The 15,025-nt window shown below is 49.6% G+C and overlaps 1 protein-coding gene across 8 annotated transcripts in view; it reads left to right on the top strand.

Moving 5' to 3' along the window:
* Nucleotides 1-15,025, top strand: part of MEGF11 (multiple EGF like domains 11) — a 379,715-nt gene that overhangs the window by 292,466 nt on the left and 72,224 nt on the right. For all 8 annotated transcript variants that reach the window (XM_050795920.1, XM_050795919.1, XM_050795918.1 and 5 more), the window contains 3 exons: nucleotides 1,233-1,479; nucleotides 2,834-2,954; nucleotides 11,984-12,120. In XM_050795920.1, coding sequence (XP_050651877.1) covers nucleotides 1,233-1,479; nucleotides 2,834-2,954; nucleotides 11,984-12,120 — 505 coding nt within the window. The remainder of the gene's footprint in view (nucleotides 1-1,232; nucleotides 1,480-2,833; nucleotides 2,955-11,983; nucleotides 12,121-15,025) is intronic.

Genomic DNA, 15,025 nt, shown 5'->3' with positions numbered 1-15,025 from the left:
CAGATAATCTTGGTGACCGGCCGTTCTAGTTTGCCCAGGACTGAGGAATTTCCCAGAATGTGGAACTTTCGGTGCTGAAAGCGATGGTTGCTCACCCCGTTAGGCAGACAAGTGAGACATCCTTCACAACCCACTTGAGATGGCTTCTGTTTTAAGAAGTCTTGCCTGATCTCCTTAGCTGGAAGCAATCATTCTTTCTATCGAACTTCTCCCAGAACATTATGTGTGCCTGTCCATGCCTGAACTCCACACCCCAGTCTCACCCCAAACTTTGAGTGAATGAGGCTGTAACTGAGGACATCTTGTTATTGTGTGTCCCGTATGCATCAGGCGAGGGTCAGAGTGGGAGGTGGCAGCAGGCTGGGTGACCTCTCTGGGGCTCTGCTATTCAGCCCCTTTCCATAGCTGTAGAGTGTGAATTTCTTCAAAACTGGCTCAGCTATCACTCCCTGAAATATTTAATTACATGTAAAGATCTTGAAGGCTATCTGTTACTTCCCAGGGAAGCATTTCTTTTTCCTGCTCCTTCTGAAGCTGGCTGCTTGGAAAGTAATGAAATTGAACTGAAGCCGAAGCAACCAGCAGGCGTAGCCATTACTGAAAGGAAGAAGCATGAGGAAGAGATGAAAAGGGTGACAGGGAGATGGAGCCAAGGGAGGGGCAGGGAGTTACAGGAAATATTCCCAGACAGTGAGTGAAATGCAAAAGGTGAGAAAACCAATGCGTGTGGAGAAGAGGGAGAAGGGGGCAGGAAAGATAGACAAATGGGAGCCGGACTGGGCTGGGTCCAGCAGGCCCCCAAGAAGAGAAGTAGGGTCACAGAGAAGAGGGGTGGCAGATGGGAAAAGAAAGGGCCGGGCAGAAAGGAACAGAGACAGGCAGCCAACCAAGAGCTTAGCAAAGACAGAGGGATATAAACAGCTTGTGGCTCCAGAATTTCGATCAGGAGTGGGGGATTTAGGGCAGCCATTTGGTTGGAAGAGAATGGCCGGACCAGGAGATGGGTTCTGAAGCTGCCTTGAAGAAACAAACGCTCTGCCCTTCTTAGCCTGTGTAACTATTTGCGTGGCTTGGTGGAAGAACTGATGGAGGTTATGAGGCGCCAAAGCTTCCACCCAGGCACCCCTTGCTGCAGCCTGTACAGGGAGGAGCACTGCAAAGATGGGAAGGCCGCATGGGCATCGGTTCCTGGCCCCTGCCCCAAGGAGAGCTGACTGCCCCGTCTCTTGCAGGCTGCGACAGCGACCACTGGGGGCCCCACTGCAGCAACCGGTGCCAGTGCCAGAACGGCGCCCTGTGTAACCCCATCACAGGCGCCTGCGTGTGCGCCGCCGGCTTCCGTGGATGGCGCTGCGAGGAGCTCTGCGCGCCTGGCACCCACGGCAAGGGATGCCAGCTGCCGTGCCAGTGCCGACACGGTGCCAGCTGCGACCCCCGCACCGGCGAGTGCCTCTGCGCGCCTGGCTATACCGGCGTCTAGTGAGTCATGCGGCAGGGCCCGGACCGGGCGGGACCTGGAGGGGCGGGACTTGCAGGGTGCGTGGGTGGGGAGAGTGGAGGGGTGTGGAGGGGCTGGGGCGGGGCCTGGAGTGGCCGTCTTACCGCAGCTGCACACCCAGCCCTGGGCTCCTTGTGGGTGGGCTGGCTGGTGGGACCAGGAGGGTTGGGATAGTCTTGGCTGTGAAATCTCCTGTGAGTCTAAATGCCCAGGCCTCACCCACGCAGGTCTCAGATTCCTGCCTTCCAGGACCCCGTTGACTGGTCCTTCCTGAGACTGCCCGAGTGGGCGCTCCCTAAAATCCTCCCAGGAGGCCCTTCCTAGGAGAGACAGCCCTTATCTTGGAAGTCTCTTCTGACCTTACCCCATATGATGCTGCTCACCTGGGGCCTTCCCTTCTAGGGCATTTGGGAGAGGTGTGACACACATAGAGAGAGGTGAGGGTCCTGGGCAGATACCATGTACAGATTTGGGAGGATTACTCCGCTGTTCCTCTCCCCCACTTTCTCTCCCGAGACACCGAACAGCCACTCACTCCAGTTCCCCGCAGAATAGTATTGACAGGAGACCTACAAGACTGCTTAGCTGAGACCCCCTCAGAGGCAAGATTGAAGTTCTCCTCCCAACCCTGTAGCAGGCTCAGTGGCCTCTCCAACAGCCTAGATCCTGAAGGGTGGCCAAGGACTCTAACCACAGAGACGTTGTTGATTGAGGGTGTTCCCTACCCCGATGTCTGGTCAGCTCCCAAGTCCTAGTGAGCTAGAGGCCAGGGCCATTGGATGAAGGCCCAAGACCAAGACCCCATGCAAATCCTGCCCCACACTTCAACAGCGCCCAGTCCCTGCACATGAGCCTGTCATGGGAGCTGGGAGCCTTCCCGAGCCTGGAAGGAACGTGCTCCAGATTCTTCCCCTCTCTGAGTCTAGGCGGATTCTTGAAGACGGGATCCATGGGCACTTTTCAGTGCCTTCATTCATGGGATTACTTTGGCCTGGCATGCCCTTCCTTCCATTCTCCTGGTGAAATTGACTTCACCTTTAAGGCCCAAGTAAAATGTCTTCCTCCTCGGGAAGCCTTCCTCAGCCTCCTCCCCAGAACAGTCTTCTTTTACACTAAGAACACTTAAGTCCATCCCAAAAGTATTGGCCCAAGCACCCTACATTCCAATGTATTCAGTCTGAGCCCTGCTTCCCCCTCCTGGCCGGGAGCAGGACTGCAGCTCAGCTGATGCAGATCCATTGACTGTGAAGGAATTCCTAGTGAACCCTGGAGCACTGGGGCCCTGCCACCTGATCTGAATGCTGCTGTGTCTAACACCTCTGCTTCTCCATGCAGCTGCGAGGAGCTGTGCCCTCCTGGGAGCCATGGAGCTCACTGTGAGCTGCGCTGCCCCTGCCAGAATGGGGGCATCTGCCACCACATCACTGGCGAGTGTGCCTGCCCCCCAGGCTGGACGGTAGGTGGGCCCAAAGGATCTGGGTGGGGCACTGTAAGAGGACTGAGCATTCCTCACTCACACACATCTTAAAAGGCTAAATTGGCTGGGTGTGGTGCTCACGCCTGTAATCCCAGCACTTTGGGAGGCCAAGGCCTGCAGATCACTTGAGGTCAGGAGTTCGAGACCAGCCTGGCCAACATGGCAAAACCCAGTCTCTACTAAAAATACAAAAATTTGTGAGGCATTGTGTCATACATCTGTAATCCCAGCTACTTGGGAGGCTGAGGCACAAGAATAACTTGAACCCAGGAGGCAGAGGTTGCAGCCAAGATTAAGTTACTACACTCCAGCATGGGTGACAGAGTGAGACTCTGTCTCAAAAAAAAAAAAAAAAGTTATTCTCCCACTGTGAATACCCTCCCTCCTATTTAGTGATCCCTAGGGCATCACTAAATGCTGCCAGTGGTGCCGTGGACACAGCTTTGAATCCCAAGGTCTGCCATCTCTAAGTGCTGTGTGGCCTCAAGCAAGTTACTCACCTCTTTGAGCCTGTGGTCTCTCCTGTCCAAAGAAATTGAATTCTTGTAAGATTAGCTCTGTCTTTGGGTATAAGCACCCACATGAGCAGCCATGGGCCCTGGGCCAGAGGTGGCAGAAAAGGCTGGGAAAAGAGGAGAAACAGCAGGTATGGATGACCTGAATTTATCTAACTTCGCCCCCTGCACTTGCACACACACACATTCTGATTCTGTGGGCCCCAGAATCTGTATTTTAACAGGTACTGCAGGTGATTCTGATGTAGCCTCAAGCAGCCCAGGTCTCATGTCTGGGAAAAACCACTGTGGGAAAGGAGGATAAGATTTGTAACCTCATGGGCCTAAATTCAGGTCTCACAGCCAATGTTGACCCTGAAAAAAGCCTCAATTACTCTGCTTCCCCAAGTACAAAACTGATATAACAACAGTGAGCCCTGCCCTACCCAGCTGCCATGGTTGGTGGCTGGCTCATGTGAGGCTATGCATGTCTAAAGTCCTTTGCAAACTCTGAAGCCCTCTACGATGGCTTGATTTCTATCCCTGGGTGCCATAAACCCTCCACAAGCCTCCTTTTAGCCAACACACCCTGCCTGCCAGTGCCTGCCCCACAGACCAAGCCCTTAGAGGCAGTGAGTCAGCTGAAGCTGACCTTCCTGGGCTGCGTCCCTGCCTCTGACTCTCCAGTAACATGCTCTGTTTCAGGGGAAGCTCAGCGACACAGTCCGCCACCTCCCCTGGGGCCTGAGGCTCTGCAAAGCCAGAGAGGACAGGGCTGCTGAGCAGAAGCAGGATATTTTAGGAGGCTGTGAATGCAGAGGTCACAGGGACAGATGGGAGGACACCTGCAGGGCCCATCGATGCAGGCACAGTCTTGTCAGAATTTTTTTAGGGCAGGAAAAGGACCTTGGGGACCACTTGGTCCCACAGCATCCAAACCTGACTGCACACCAGAGCTGACAAGCAGGTGGCGGGGAGTTAAAATACAGATTCCCAGGCTGCGTCTGTGACCTCCTGGGACTGGGGGATCTCTATTTTTAATAAGCTCCCCAGATGGTTCTGAGGCAGCCAGTCCTGTCTGCAGGTCTGCATTTGGAAAGAATTGATCCAGACCATAGGACTTCCTTCTGTGTTTCACAAAACCCTATGGTTTCTTGTGGGAGAACTGGGGCAGGAGCCTAATCATTAGGAATCTGGTGCCCACCCCACCCCCACCTCTCCATTTTAATCTAGTTTCTATAGTGAGGTGCTCTAGGTAAGATTTCACATATAAACAGGGTTTCCCAGCTTTAAGAGATTTGGATCCCACTGGTCTGTCAATACCTTCCTTTCTCAGATGAAGAAGCTGAGGCTCAGAGGGGGTAAGGGACCTGTTCAAGACCACACTGGTGGTTAGGAGTGAGGTGGAGCTAGAATCCAGGTCTCCTGACTCCCAGCCCTTAGTGTCTGTCTGTCCATCTGTCTGTCTCCTCTGAGGAAGAAAAAGGGACTGCTACCACCTCTCCCATACCTGCCCATTTCTTCCACCCTGAACCAGTCTCTGGAAAGACCCTCTCATCTCCAACCAGCTTTCAGAAATCCACCCAGCAAGCGGGGTCCTCAGAGGCCCAGCTGCATCAGAGAGGTTGGATCAGGAAGTGGTGGGCAGAACAAGCGCACAGCATCCCTTTGCCTGTAAAGGCCTCTCTGGAGACACTGCTGAGGCTCGGGTAGTTGAAGAGGGGAAGGTGAGAAGCAAACACACAGGGGGATTGTATTTCTCCCCAGCACAGCGAGAGGTTTGTTCTTCCAGATGACAGGAAACTCTGTTGACAGAAGCCTTTGGATTGAGGACTTTATGTTTTTAATTTTACTATAGACAATTGCATTTCTATTTTTGACATAGCATTTAACTTGCAGATTTGTATGAATTATTAATACCCCTTGTGCATGCAGAGTCACCGTATAATGAAGTTGCACTCACGCCTGAGGCTCCTCCCAGGGACAGCAGGGACCAAGGAACGGATACTGGGGAGAAGGCTCCCCACTTTAGCATCTTCCATTGCCTGACTTCCCAATGGCCCTATGTGACTTCAACCACACATTTTCCAACTCAGGGATATACAGATTGCTGATTCACACCATGCACCTCCCCAAAGACCCGGGCCATTGTGTGGAACTGGAGAGAGGAGCTGCCAGGCCAGGAACTCTGGCTCTCCAGGCCCCTCCTTAGAGATTCCTGGCCACCAGGCCCTAAGCGTGCCCACAGGATAGTCTGCTAGCCCAGCATGTGAAGCCTGTTTCAGGCAGGGTCTTTGCCTGCTAGCCCAGCATGTGAAGCCTGTTTCAGGCAGGGTCTTTGCAAAGAGCCTGGGGAATTGTTTCCCCTCTTTTTCCGGGCTCTGAGACCTTTCAAAGCAGAGAAATCGGTCTGAGTAGTTTGATGTGAGTGGGAACTAGAGACAGAGAGGGAGAAGGAAATAGGATTGACATCCCCCACCCTTCTTATGTTGGGGACTGGATACAGTGTGTGTGTGCCTACATGCATGCACACACACACACACACACACACACACACACACACACACACACACAAAGAAAAGAGACTGGAGGAGAGGAGGCTGAGGAGCTGGGAAACAGGACCAGTTATCCTGGAGGGCCAAAGAGAGGTTTTGCATGGTGAAATCCTATCTCTACTAAAAATACAAAAAATCAGCCAGACATGGTGGTGAGCACCTGTAATCCCAGCTATTCAGAGGCTGAGGCAGGAGAATCGCTTGAAACCAGGAGGTAGAGGTTGTAGTGAGCCAAGATTGCGCCATTACACTCCAGCCTGGGCAACAGGGCAAGACCCCATCTCAAAAAAAAAAAAAAGAGAGAGGGGTTTTGGGGCTGAGGTCTAGTATTACAGATGCTTAGGTTTGAGAGAAAAGATTCATGGAGCCCCACTTCCTGGCCTGTGGCCTGGATCACCTTCACAGCACTCACACCAACCACAGCTCACTGTCCATTGAGGGTGTCCATGCCACCCTGGAGCATCACTGATCATTAGAAATGCCTTCAGATGCTTGGTGAGGCTGAGTTGCCTCCCCTCCAGGAGAGCTGGCATGGCCTTAAGTCCTTTCACCATCTTGGCCCCTTCTCTTCTTATGTTCTACTTAGCCAAGATCCTTTTTTTTTTTTTTTTTTTTTTTTTTTTTTTTTTTTTTTTTTTTTTTTTGAGACAGAGTCTCCATCTGTCGCCCAGGCTGGAGTGCAGTGGCGCAATCTTGGCTCACTGCAAGCTCTGCCTCCCGGGTTCACGCCATTCTCCTGCCTCAGCCTCCCAACTAGCTGGGACTACAGGCACCCACCACCATGCCTGGCTAATTTTTTGTATTTTTAGTAGAGACGGAGTTTCACCATGTTAGCCAGAATAGTCACCATCTCCTGACCTCGTGATGTGCCTTCCTCAGCCTCCCAAAGTGCTGGGATTACAGGCATGAGCCCCCACGCTGGGCCACCAAGACCCTCTTAAAGTGCGACTGTTTTCCAGATTTTAACAAAGCCATTTGGTCTAACCAGTTCTGAGAGGAGCAGAAAATATCACCTTACCCCATGTCCAACCTTCTAGAAGCCACAGCAGTCCAAGATCCCACTACAATTGGAGATACACACTCAACTGACCACACAGCAAGTACATGAATCTGCTGAGGCTGCCATAACAAAGTGCCACAGACTAGGCGGCTTGAACAACAGAGACTGATTCTCACAGTTCCAGAGGCTAGAAGTCCAAGATCAAGGTGTCGGCAGGGTTGGTTCCTTCTGAGCCTCTTTCCTTGGCTTGTAGATGGCCATCTTCTCCCTATGTCTCTGTGTCGTCTTTATTCTGGGTCTGTCTTAATTTCCTCTTCTTGTAAGGACATGAGTCATGTTGGATGAGGGCCCACCCAGATGACCTCATCTTAACTTGATTACCTATGTAAAGGTCCTGTTTCCAAATACAGTCACATTCTGAGGTACTGGAGGTTAAAACTTCAGCATAGGAATGTTGGCCGGGCACAGCGGCTCACGCCTGTAATCCCAGCACTTTGGGAGGCCGAGGCAGGTGGAGCACATGAGGTCGGGAGTTCAATACCAGCCTGGCCAACATGGTGAAACCCCAGTCTCTACTAAAAAATACCAAAATATTAGCTGGGCGTAGTGGCGGGTACCTGTAATTCCAGCTACTCAGGAGGCTGAGACAGGAGAATCGCTTGAACTCGGGAGGTGGAGGTTGCCATGAGCCGAGATCACGCCATTGCACTCCAGCCCGGACAACAAGAGTGAAACTCTGTCTCGGAAAAAAAAAGAAAAAGAAGTTTTTCCAAGAGTGTCCTTATCTAGCCCAGGACTGTAGAAGACTGAGTCAGATAGAAGCCAGAAAGCCTTCTCCCCCCTCATGAATACCTAGAACTTTTAATGTGCACTGAGAAAGGCCCCTGCGATACCTGGAGTACCCCCACCACCTCCAGGAGGAAGAAGAACCCCTACTCGGAGTGACTTTTGTCTTTTTCTTTTCTTTCTTTTTTTTGAGATGGAGTCTCACTGCGTTGCCCAGGCTGGAGTGCAGTGGCACAATATCGGCTCACTGCAATCTCCACCTCCCGGGTTCAAGTGATTGTCGTGCCTCAGCCTCCCGAGTAGCTGGGATTACAGGCACCTGCCATCACGCCTGACTAATTTTTGTATTTTTTTACTAGAGCTGGGGTTTCACCACACTGGCCAGGCTGGTCTGGAACTCCTGCCCTCAAGTGATTCACCTGCCTTGACATCCCGAAGTGCTGGGGTTGCAGGCATGAGCCACCGCACCTGGCCTCAGTGAATTTTCTCTCCCCTTTTCTCACACACACACAGTCTCTCACTGTCCTCAGCTGCTTCTGCCCCTCACTCCTCCCTCCCCTCCTCACCTCAGTCCCTCCTCTCAGCCCCTCTACTTCTGACTTGTGTGTGGAGGAGAGTCTGAGCTGAACGGCCTCCTATTTAACTCATTACAAGTAAACTGGATGATCTTGAAAGATGACTCTGCTCTGGCACAATTTTCCTGAATAAACTAGCTTCTAAGGGTTGGTGATTATTGGTGCTGAATAATTGTGTGTTGAACTAATTGATTAATTAATTGGAGGAACATCCTTGATCTCCATAAAAGAAATGACTGTCGGGTGTGTGCAGGGCTGGAAGGGCAGCAGGAGACAAGAGCAGGCTCAGATCTGTTAAAAACCTAGGACTCATGCGTGTAATTTTAAGTTACATAATACCACAAGGCTAATGCTGGGGGGCGGGGGAGTCCCCTGCTCCATTTACAAATCCTACTCCCTAAAGGCAACTACTTTCAAATCTTTTAGATATTTCTTCTGGCATTTCCCTCCATTTTTCTACATAACATGCTTTATAGCCATTTCTTGACTTTTCCATTTTAGACAGTCATTGAATCCATTGACTTCCTGCTGTAGAATAAGATTCTGCTCTGCCATACACACACATACAGATGCAAGCAACCCCTCTCCCACCCTCCCAGTGGAGTTATATTACAATTTGTGGTTAAATCATTAAAAAAAAAAAAATTTTAAGACGCAGGATTTGGCTGGGTCGCCCAGGCTGGAGGACAGTGGCTATTCACAGGCACGATCATAGCTCACTGCAGCCTTGAACTCCTGGGCTCAAGTGATCCTCCTGCCTCAGCCTCCTGAGTAGCTGGGACTACAGACAGGTGCCACCATGTCCAGCTTGGTTAAATTATTTTTTTAATATTTATGTTAATATACACGTGTATTGTTACTAATTTACCCTTAAAACTCTCTTGACAGAGCTCTCAGACTCCTCTCAATAAGGTCAGACCCATCAGAAGTCTCCCCAGGTTTTGCTTTTGTTTTGTTTTTGAGGCAAGTTTCTTAGAAGCCTGTATCTTCTGTTCCAGTCCGAACTCTTTAACTCTGTTCTCCAGGCCTGCAGCATAGCTGTCATCTGGGGCTTCCTTTCACTGCTGTCCTGGGATTCCTTTCACCTCTGTCTTCTGTTGGAGTCCCTAGTTCCTGGAATTCATACCTTTCTTTTTCATGGGTAATTTTTTTTTTTTTTTTTTGAGACAGTTTCGCTCTTGTTGCTCAGGCCGGAGTGCAGTGGTGCGATCTCGGCTCACTGCAACCTCCACCTCCTGGGTTCAAGCGATTCTCCTGCCTCAGCCTCCCCAGTAGCTGGGATTACAGGGATGCACCACCACACCCGGCTAATTTTGTATTTTTAGTAGAGATGGGGTTTCTCCGCATTGGTCAGGCTGGTCTCAAACCTCAGGTGATCCGCCCATCTCAGCCTCCAAAAGTGCTGGGATTATAGGTGTGAGCCACCGTGCCCCGCTTTCTTGGGTAATTATTTTTTTATGGAAAACAAATCCTCCAGTAACTTTCTGAGAAAGTGTTTATGAAAGGTTAACTTTTTGAGGCTATTCAAATCTGAAAATGTCTTTATTGAGTCCCCTACTTTAGTGTTAGTTTAGTTCGGTGTAGAATTCTAAGTTGGAAATGATTTTTTTCCTCTGGATTTTTAAGGCATTGCTCCATTGTCTTCTGGCTTCTAGTTAAGAAGTCTAAAACCTTTTGATTCCTGATTTTTAGATGTTTGTTTTCCTCTTTGTATTTTCATTTTTGTTTTTGTAGAGATGAGATCTTGCTTTGTTGTCTAGGCTGGTCTCCAACTCCTGGGCTCAAGAGATCCTCCCACCTCAGCCTCCCAAAGTGCTAGAATTATAGGCATGAGCCACCACACCTAGCCTGTTTTCCTCTTTCTAAAAACTGTGAAATGTAAAAAATCATTTCTTTATCCACAGAGATATAAAAGTTTATGACAACATGACTTGATGTGGGTCTTGTTTCATATTTTTGCTGGAGACTTTGTAGGCCTTTTCAGTTCAGAAACCCAGGTTCTTCATCCTTCCATTCTGGGAAATTATCTTTCATTATATTTTCCATTAATTTACTTACCTCTATTTTCTCTGTTCTACTCTCTGGAACTCCTGTTAATTAGATGTCAGACCACGTGAACTGGTCCTCTAATTTCATTATATTTTCTCTATTTTAATCTCATCTTTCTATCTTTGTCTCTTTCTCTCTCTGTTGTACTTTATAGATTTCCTCAACTTTTGGCTCTTCTATTGCAACATTTTAATTTCTGCCATCTTATTTTTAATTTTCAAGGCTTCTTTCCTACTCTCTGGCTATCCTCTTTTATAGCACTCTATTCTTTCACAGGTGCAATATTTTCTTATAGCTACCTGAGCATGTTCATTTTAATTATGATAGAGGCTTTTTTCCTTCTCTTTTTTTTAGGTTTTCCTTGTTCCACGCATGGTTCCTATTTCCTCTGTGTTCCTGTTGTCTATTTGTTTATTTCAGTGTTTCTCTTTCATGTGAGGGCCTGTTTCAAATATCTGGTGATCCTTGGCCATCTGTTCACGTTTTACAGTGAGCCTCAGAAAAGCTAATTGGACACCTGGGGGTGGAGGGCGATGTCAGGCGTGTTGACTGATGGGACTCTCAACTATCAATATCTTTAGGTCATTTCTCTTGAACTCCTCAGTGTCCCTAGAAAGGAACCGTCCAACCTCCTGCCACAGGGAGTTCAGTCGGGCAGTCAGCCTTTAGGAGCGCAGCAGGGAAGAGAGCAGCAGGAGAGGTCCACCCCCACCTTCATCTCTGCCTGTGTCCCTTGTCCACAGCCTGTGACGCCAACCTCTCTGAAAGACTTGGACAATTCACCTGGCTATTCAAGGTGGGGGGAGCAGAGATTGGGGGTCTAATTCCCTATTTTATAAACTTTCAAACAGTCCTGTTTTGATCCTACCTGCACCTTCACCTTCAGAGGATCCCAGTGTCTCTGATTCCTGAGCTTTTTGAGGTTACAAAGGACTTCATCACCCAGCCTTATGACACTCCCTTTGCAGGCACTTAACATTGCCCAGGAAGCAGAAACCAAAGCAGTTATCGCTCCTCCACCTGCTTTTCCATCTTCCAGTGTGTGACATCCCTTGTCTCCTATTCCTCTTTTCCTTGTAGGTTTATACCTGTACCCCTTTAACTCTCATGTCAGTTGGGTTTGGGAAAGAAGCTGAGCAAAGTGCACGTCTCCACACCAGCATGTTTACTCAGCCTCCTTCCTTGTGTCTCCTCAGCGCTTTACTGTGTACCCATGTGAGAGTGCTTAGTGCCTTGTACTTAGCTGTTTTCTTGGCTCTCTCTGCAGTAGACTAGGAAGACAGGAATCAAGTCAAATCACCCCTAGTGTCTAATACAGCACCTCGTATACAATAGTCAGTTTCTAAATTGTGCTGAATAACTGGATGAGCAAGTTGGCCTCCGTCTCCCATCTCCCATCTCTAAGAGGAGGGCTTTGGAGCCCTGGTGTCCAGCTGGCTGAACTTCTGGGAAGTTGGGTGGTCCCTGGAGCCACAGCAGCTGTGCCATTCCCAGGAAAGTTTGGCATCTCTGGAGCACCACCATACATGTCTTCCCACCTCTGTTTCAGGGAGCAGTGTGTGCCCAGCCCTGCCCACCAGGAACATTTGGCCAGAACTGCAGCCAGGACTGTCCTTGCCACCATGGAGGGCAGTGTGACCACGTGACTGGACAGTGCCACTGTACAGCTGGATACATGGGGGACAGGTAAGGATAGTGTTAACTGTTGTCTTTGCTGTCCATTTTACTCATTTTCACAGGAGCCTTGCAGAGAACAGCTCATAGCTCTGTCTCTGCCAGCCTTCCAGTTCCTTTCTCAGAAAGCACTCTGAGCTCTCCTGCCAGAGAGAGTTGGCACCTGATCCCTCCTCACCCTCGGCCTGCAGAGACACCCTCTTCTCTGGCCTAGTGGCCCAAGCCATGAATTTGCATGGGCTCACCTGGGGGAAGGACGTGAGCACCTGCCCCCACTCTCTACTCTCTGAACTCATGGAGGGAGGCAATGGCACAGATAATCCAAGGAAGCTGAGAGTGCAAAACCATTTCACACATTTTGCACGATTTCTTCTGGAAGGGGATTTTTAGTCCTAATTTGGGTTCCACCAAAAGGATTCTGGCATCAGTTTGCATCCTCTGAAGGCCTGCGGCTTAAGAGCAGATTGAAGGAGGGTGCCAGTGTCCCGGAATGAAACCAGCCTTGCAGAGTGAATAATCAAAAAACACAGAACTGGCAAATTGCCATATGTGCACATGTGCCACAGCTGGAAGAAGGAGGCCATGATGACAGGGCAGGTGCAGAGGAAAAGGGAGAAACGGCAACCAGCATGTGTGATGGTGAGTAGATTGGAAGCTGGAAAAAGATATTTGAAACCCACAGAACCTGGGCCAAGTCTCTTCCCTCTCACCCTTGACCACATGGGTCTCTTCAAGCAGAGAAGGGCTGTACAGAGGTGGCCCCCACACCCCATGCCTGGTTCTGTGGGGATCCATGTTTCATTTCTGGCTCCTGGATTTTATGCTCTTCTCAGACAAAATGAGGAAACATTTTTCATCATTCCCTGCCTGGGTGACATCAGGAAGCCAGGAGGGAGGCTGAGTTAACCAATGAATCCCTCTGTTTCTAACAGACATAATCGGGGCTTCTCCAGCTCTCACTAGAATCAGCCCCAAATCCTTAGTGATGTCCAGAAAAGAGACTGTCCATTAGCCTTGGGCTGATTTACCTCCGGCTGGAAGTCTTTTAAGCCAGATCTGATCTCTTTGTGAGCCAGTGTTCATCAACGTGAACTTCCCCAGCGTAGAACGTGGGGTGTGGCATTTGGGGATCCGTCCCTCCCTGACCCGTGGGAGGGGGGGCTAAAACATTGAGTCCAGTTCCCATCCTCATCATCTCCCCAAATAAGGAAATGCTCAGGATGAGCCAGTATGGACTGGAACCAGGAAGACCCTCAAGCCAGCACAGGACTCCTTTGTCAGTCCACTTTCTCATGAGAGTGCAAACCGCTCGCTTGTTGTTGGAAATGAGCAGGCCCAGCACTCTAGCCGGCTAGACTCCACACGAGTAGACCCTAGTTCATTGGTGCTCTCGATTTTCCCTGTAAAGATGTGCCAAATAGAGAAATAATCCAAAATCTCTCTGCTTGTTGGAGCCTGGTCCATGATCCTGGGCAGAGAGAAACCTCTAAAGCCAAGGGGCCCTCCAGCAAGCTTTGTCAATCAACCACAGGAGAGTTCAATAGGAGGCCAGGCAGCATTTGGGCTTCTCACCTAAACGGGCTGCCTGGTGTTTAATATTTTGTAAAATTGCCTCCATTAATTTCGTAGGTGACAGCTGCATTAACCCACCCAAATCATCACAAGCATATTAAAGTTGAGTGGGTGTAATAATGCAGGCCTCCCTGGATAGGCAGAAACCAGTGCAAATTAAACACGAAATGTAACGAGGGCTTTGCAGCTCATTTTGTAATTTAATTGAGCAATGTATCTGGTTGTTAATGGCAATATCGGACACATTAGATTGATATGGTGCAAAGGAAGAATGTTTAAGTAGAAAACTAATTCCTGCTGTGATTACCCTTCTGTTCCATGGGCTCCGTTATTAGCATGCTTTGTGTAAAATTCATTAGCTGTCGTTGCTTGATCTCTAAATAAATAAGTTGTTTAAATTGTGAGTAGGGAAAAAAAAGAGGCTGATTATGTAAATGAATGAGGTTGTCAATATTTCATTTCCAGATTGCTTTTCTGGGGCTGTAGATTCGGTCACCCAAAAAATGTAGTGGGCTAGGGAATTGCCCTTCTGAGGAGCTTAGGGTTCAGGGCTCTGTCCAGTCCTGCTAGGCAGGAGGGAGCAGGAATGTTTGAAAAGGAGCAGGTATCAGGAGGTATCTGGTTTGAGTTTTTTCACCCGACATTTGAGAGACATTCGAGGCCAGCAAAGCACAGAGACTTCTGGAGAAATCCATTTGCAGGCTGAACAGGGGCTGGCAATTCAGATATGATTATTCAGGTCTTCAGCTGCTCTTTTCCTCCCTTCTGCCTCAGTTTCCCTCCTTCCCTTCCCCCATTCTACTTCTCCTCCTTCTGTCTTCTACTTTCCATTCCTTCTCCAGACATCACCTTCTTTTTTGCCTCTTCTTCCCTCTTTTTTCTGCTCTCTTTCCGTTCATGAGGCCTCAGATTGACTGACATGTGACAAGATTTGCAGAAAGACAATCTGGGGTCATCTTGGCCCCATGCAGGCTGCGTGAGCTTGGAGCAATTGCCTCACTTGTCCCATGGCAGCCTCCTTAACTCCAAAGTGAGGGTGATGAGAATATCTGCTGCTCCAGGGGCTGGGGACAGGCTCTGGGGCCTGAGCAGCTGGAAACCCCTCGGTATATGGTGCCCAGGGCTGGTGTTGTCCTCATGATCCCTGCTGCCCCATTATTCTACCAGATCACTCCTTTACACAGTGGCTCTGAGAGGAGAGAGCTGGCGGCATCTTCTTAGGAAGGAAGCACTCAAGTCCAGACCCCAGTCACTGTCCTCTTCTCCTTGTCATTGTGGGCACAGAGCAACGAAAGCACAGAAGACAGACAAGGACACCCCAGTCTCAAGTTGCCAAAGCTGGTGC

Source organism: Macaca thibetana, chromosome 7 (genome assembly GCF_024542745.1).
Source record: "Macaca thibetana thibetana isolate TM-01 chromosome 7, ASM2454274v1, whole genome shotgun sequence".
NCBI lineage: Eukaryota > Metazoa > Chordata > Mammalia > Primates > Cercopithecidae > Macaca > Macaca thibetana.
This window is presented reverse-complemented; position numbering and strand designations above follow the sequence as displayed.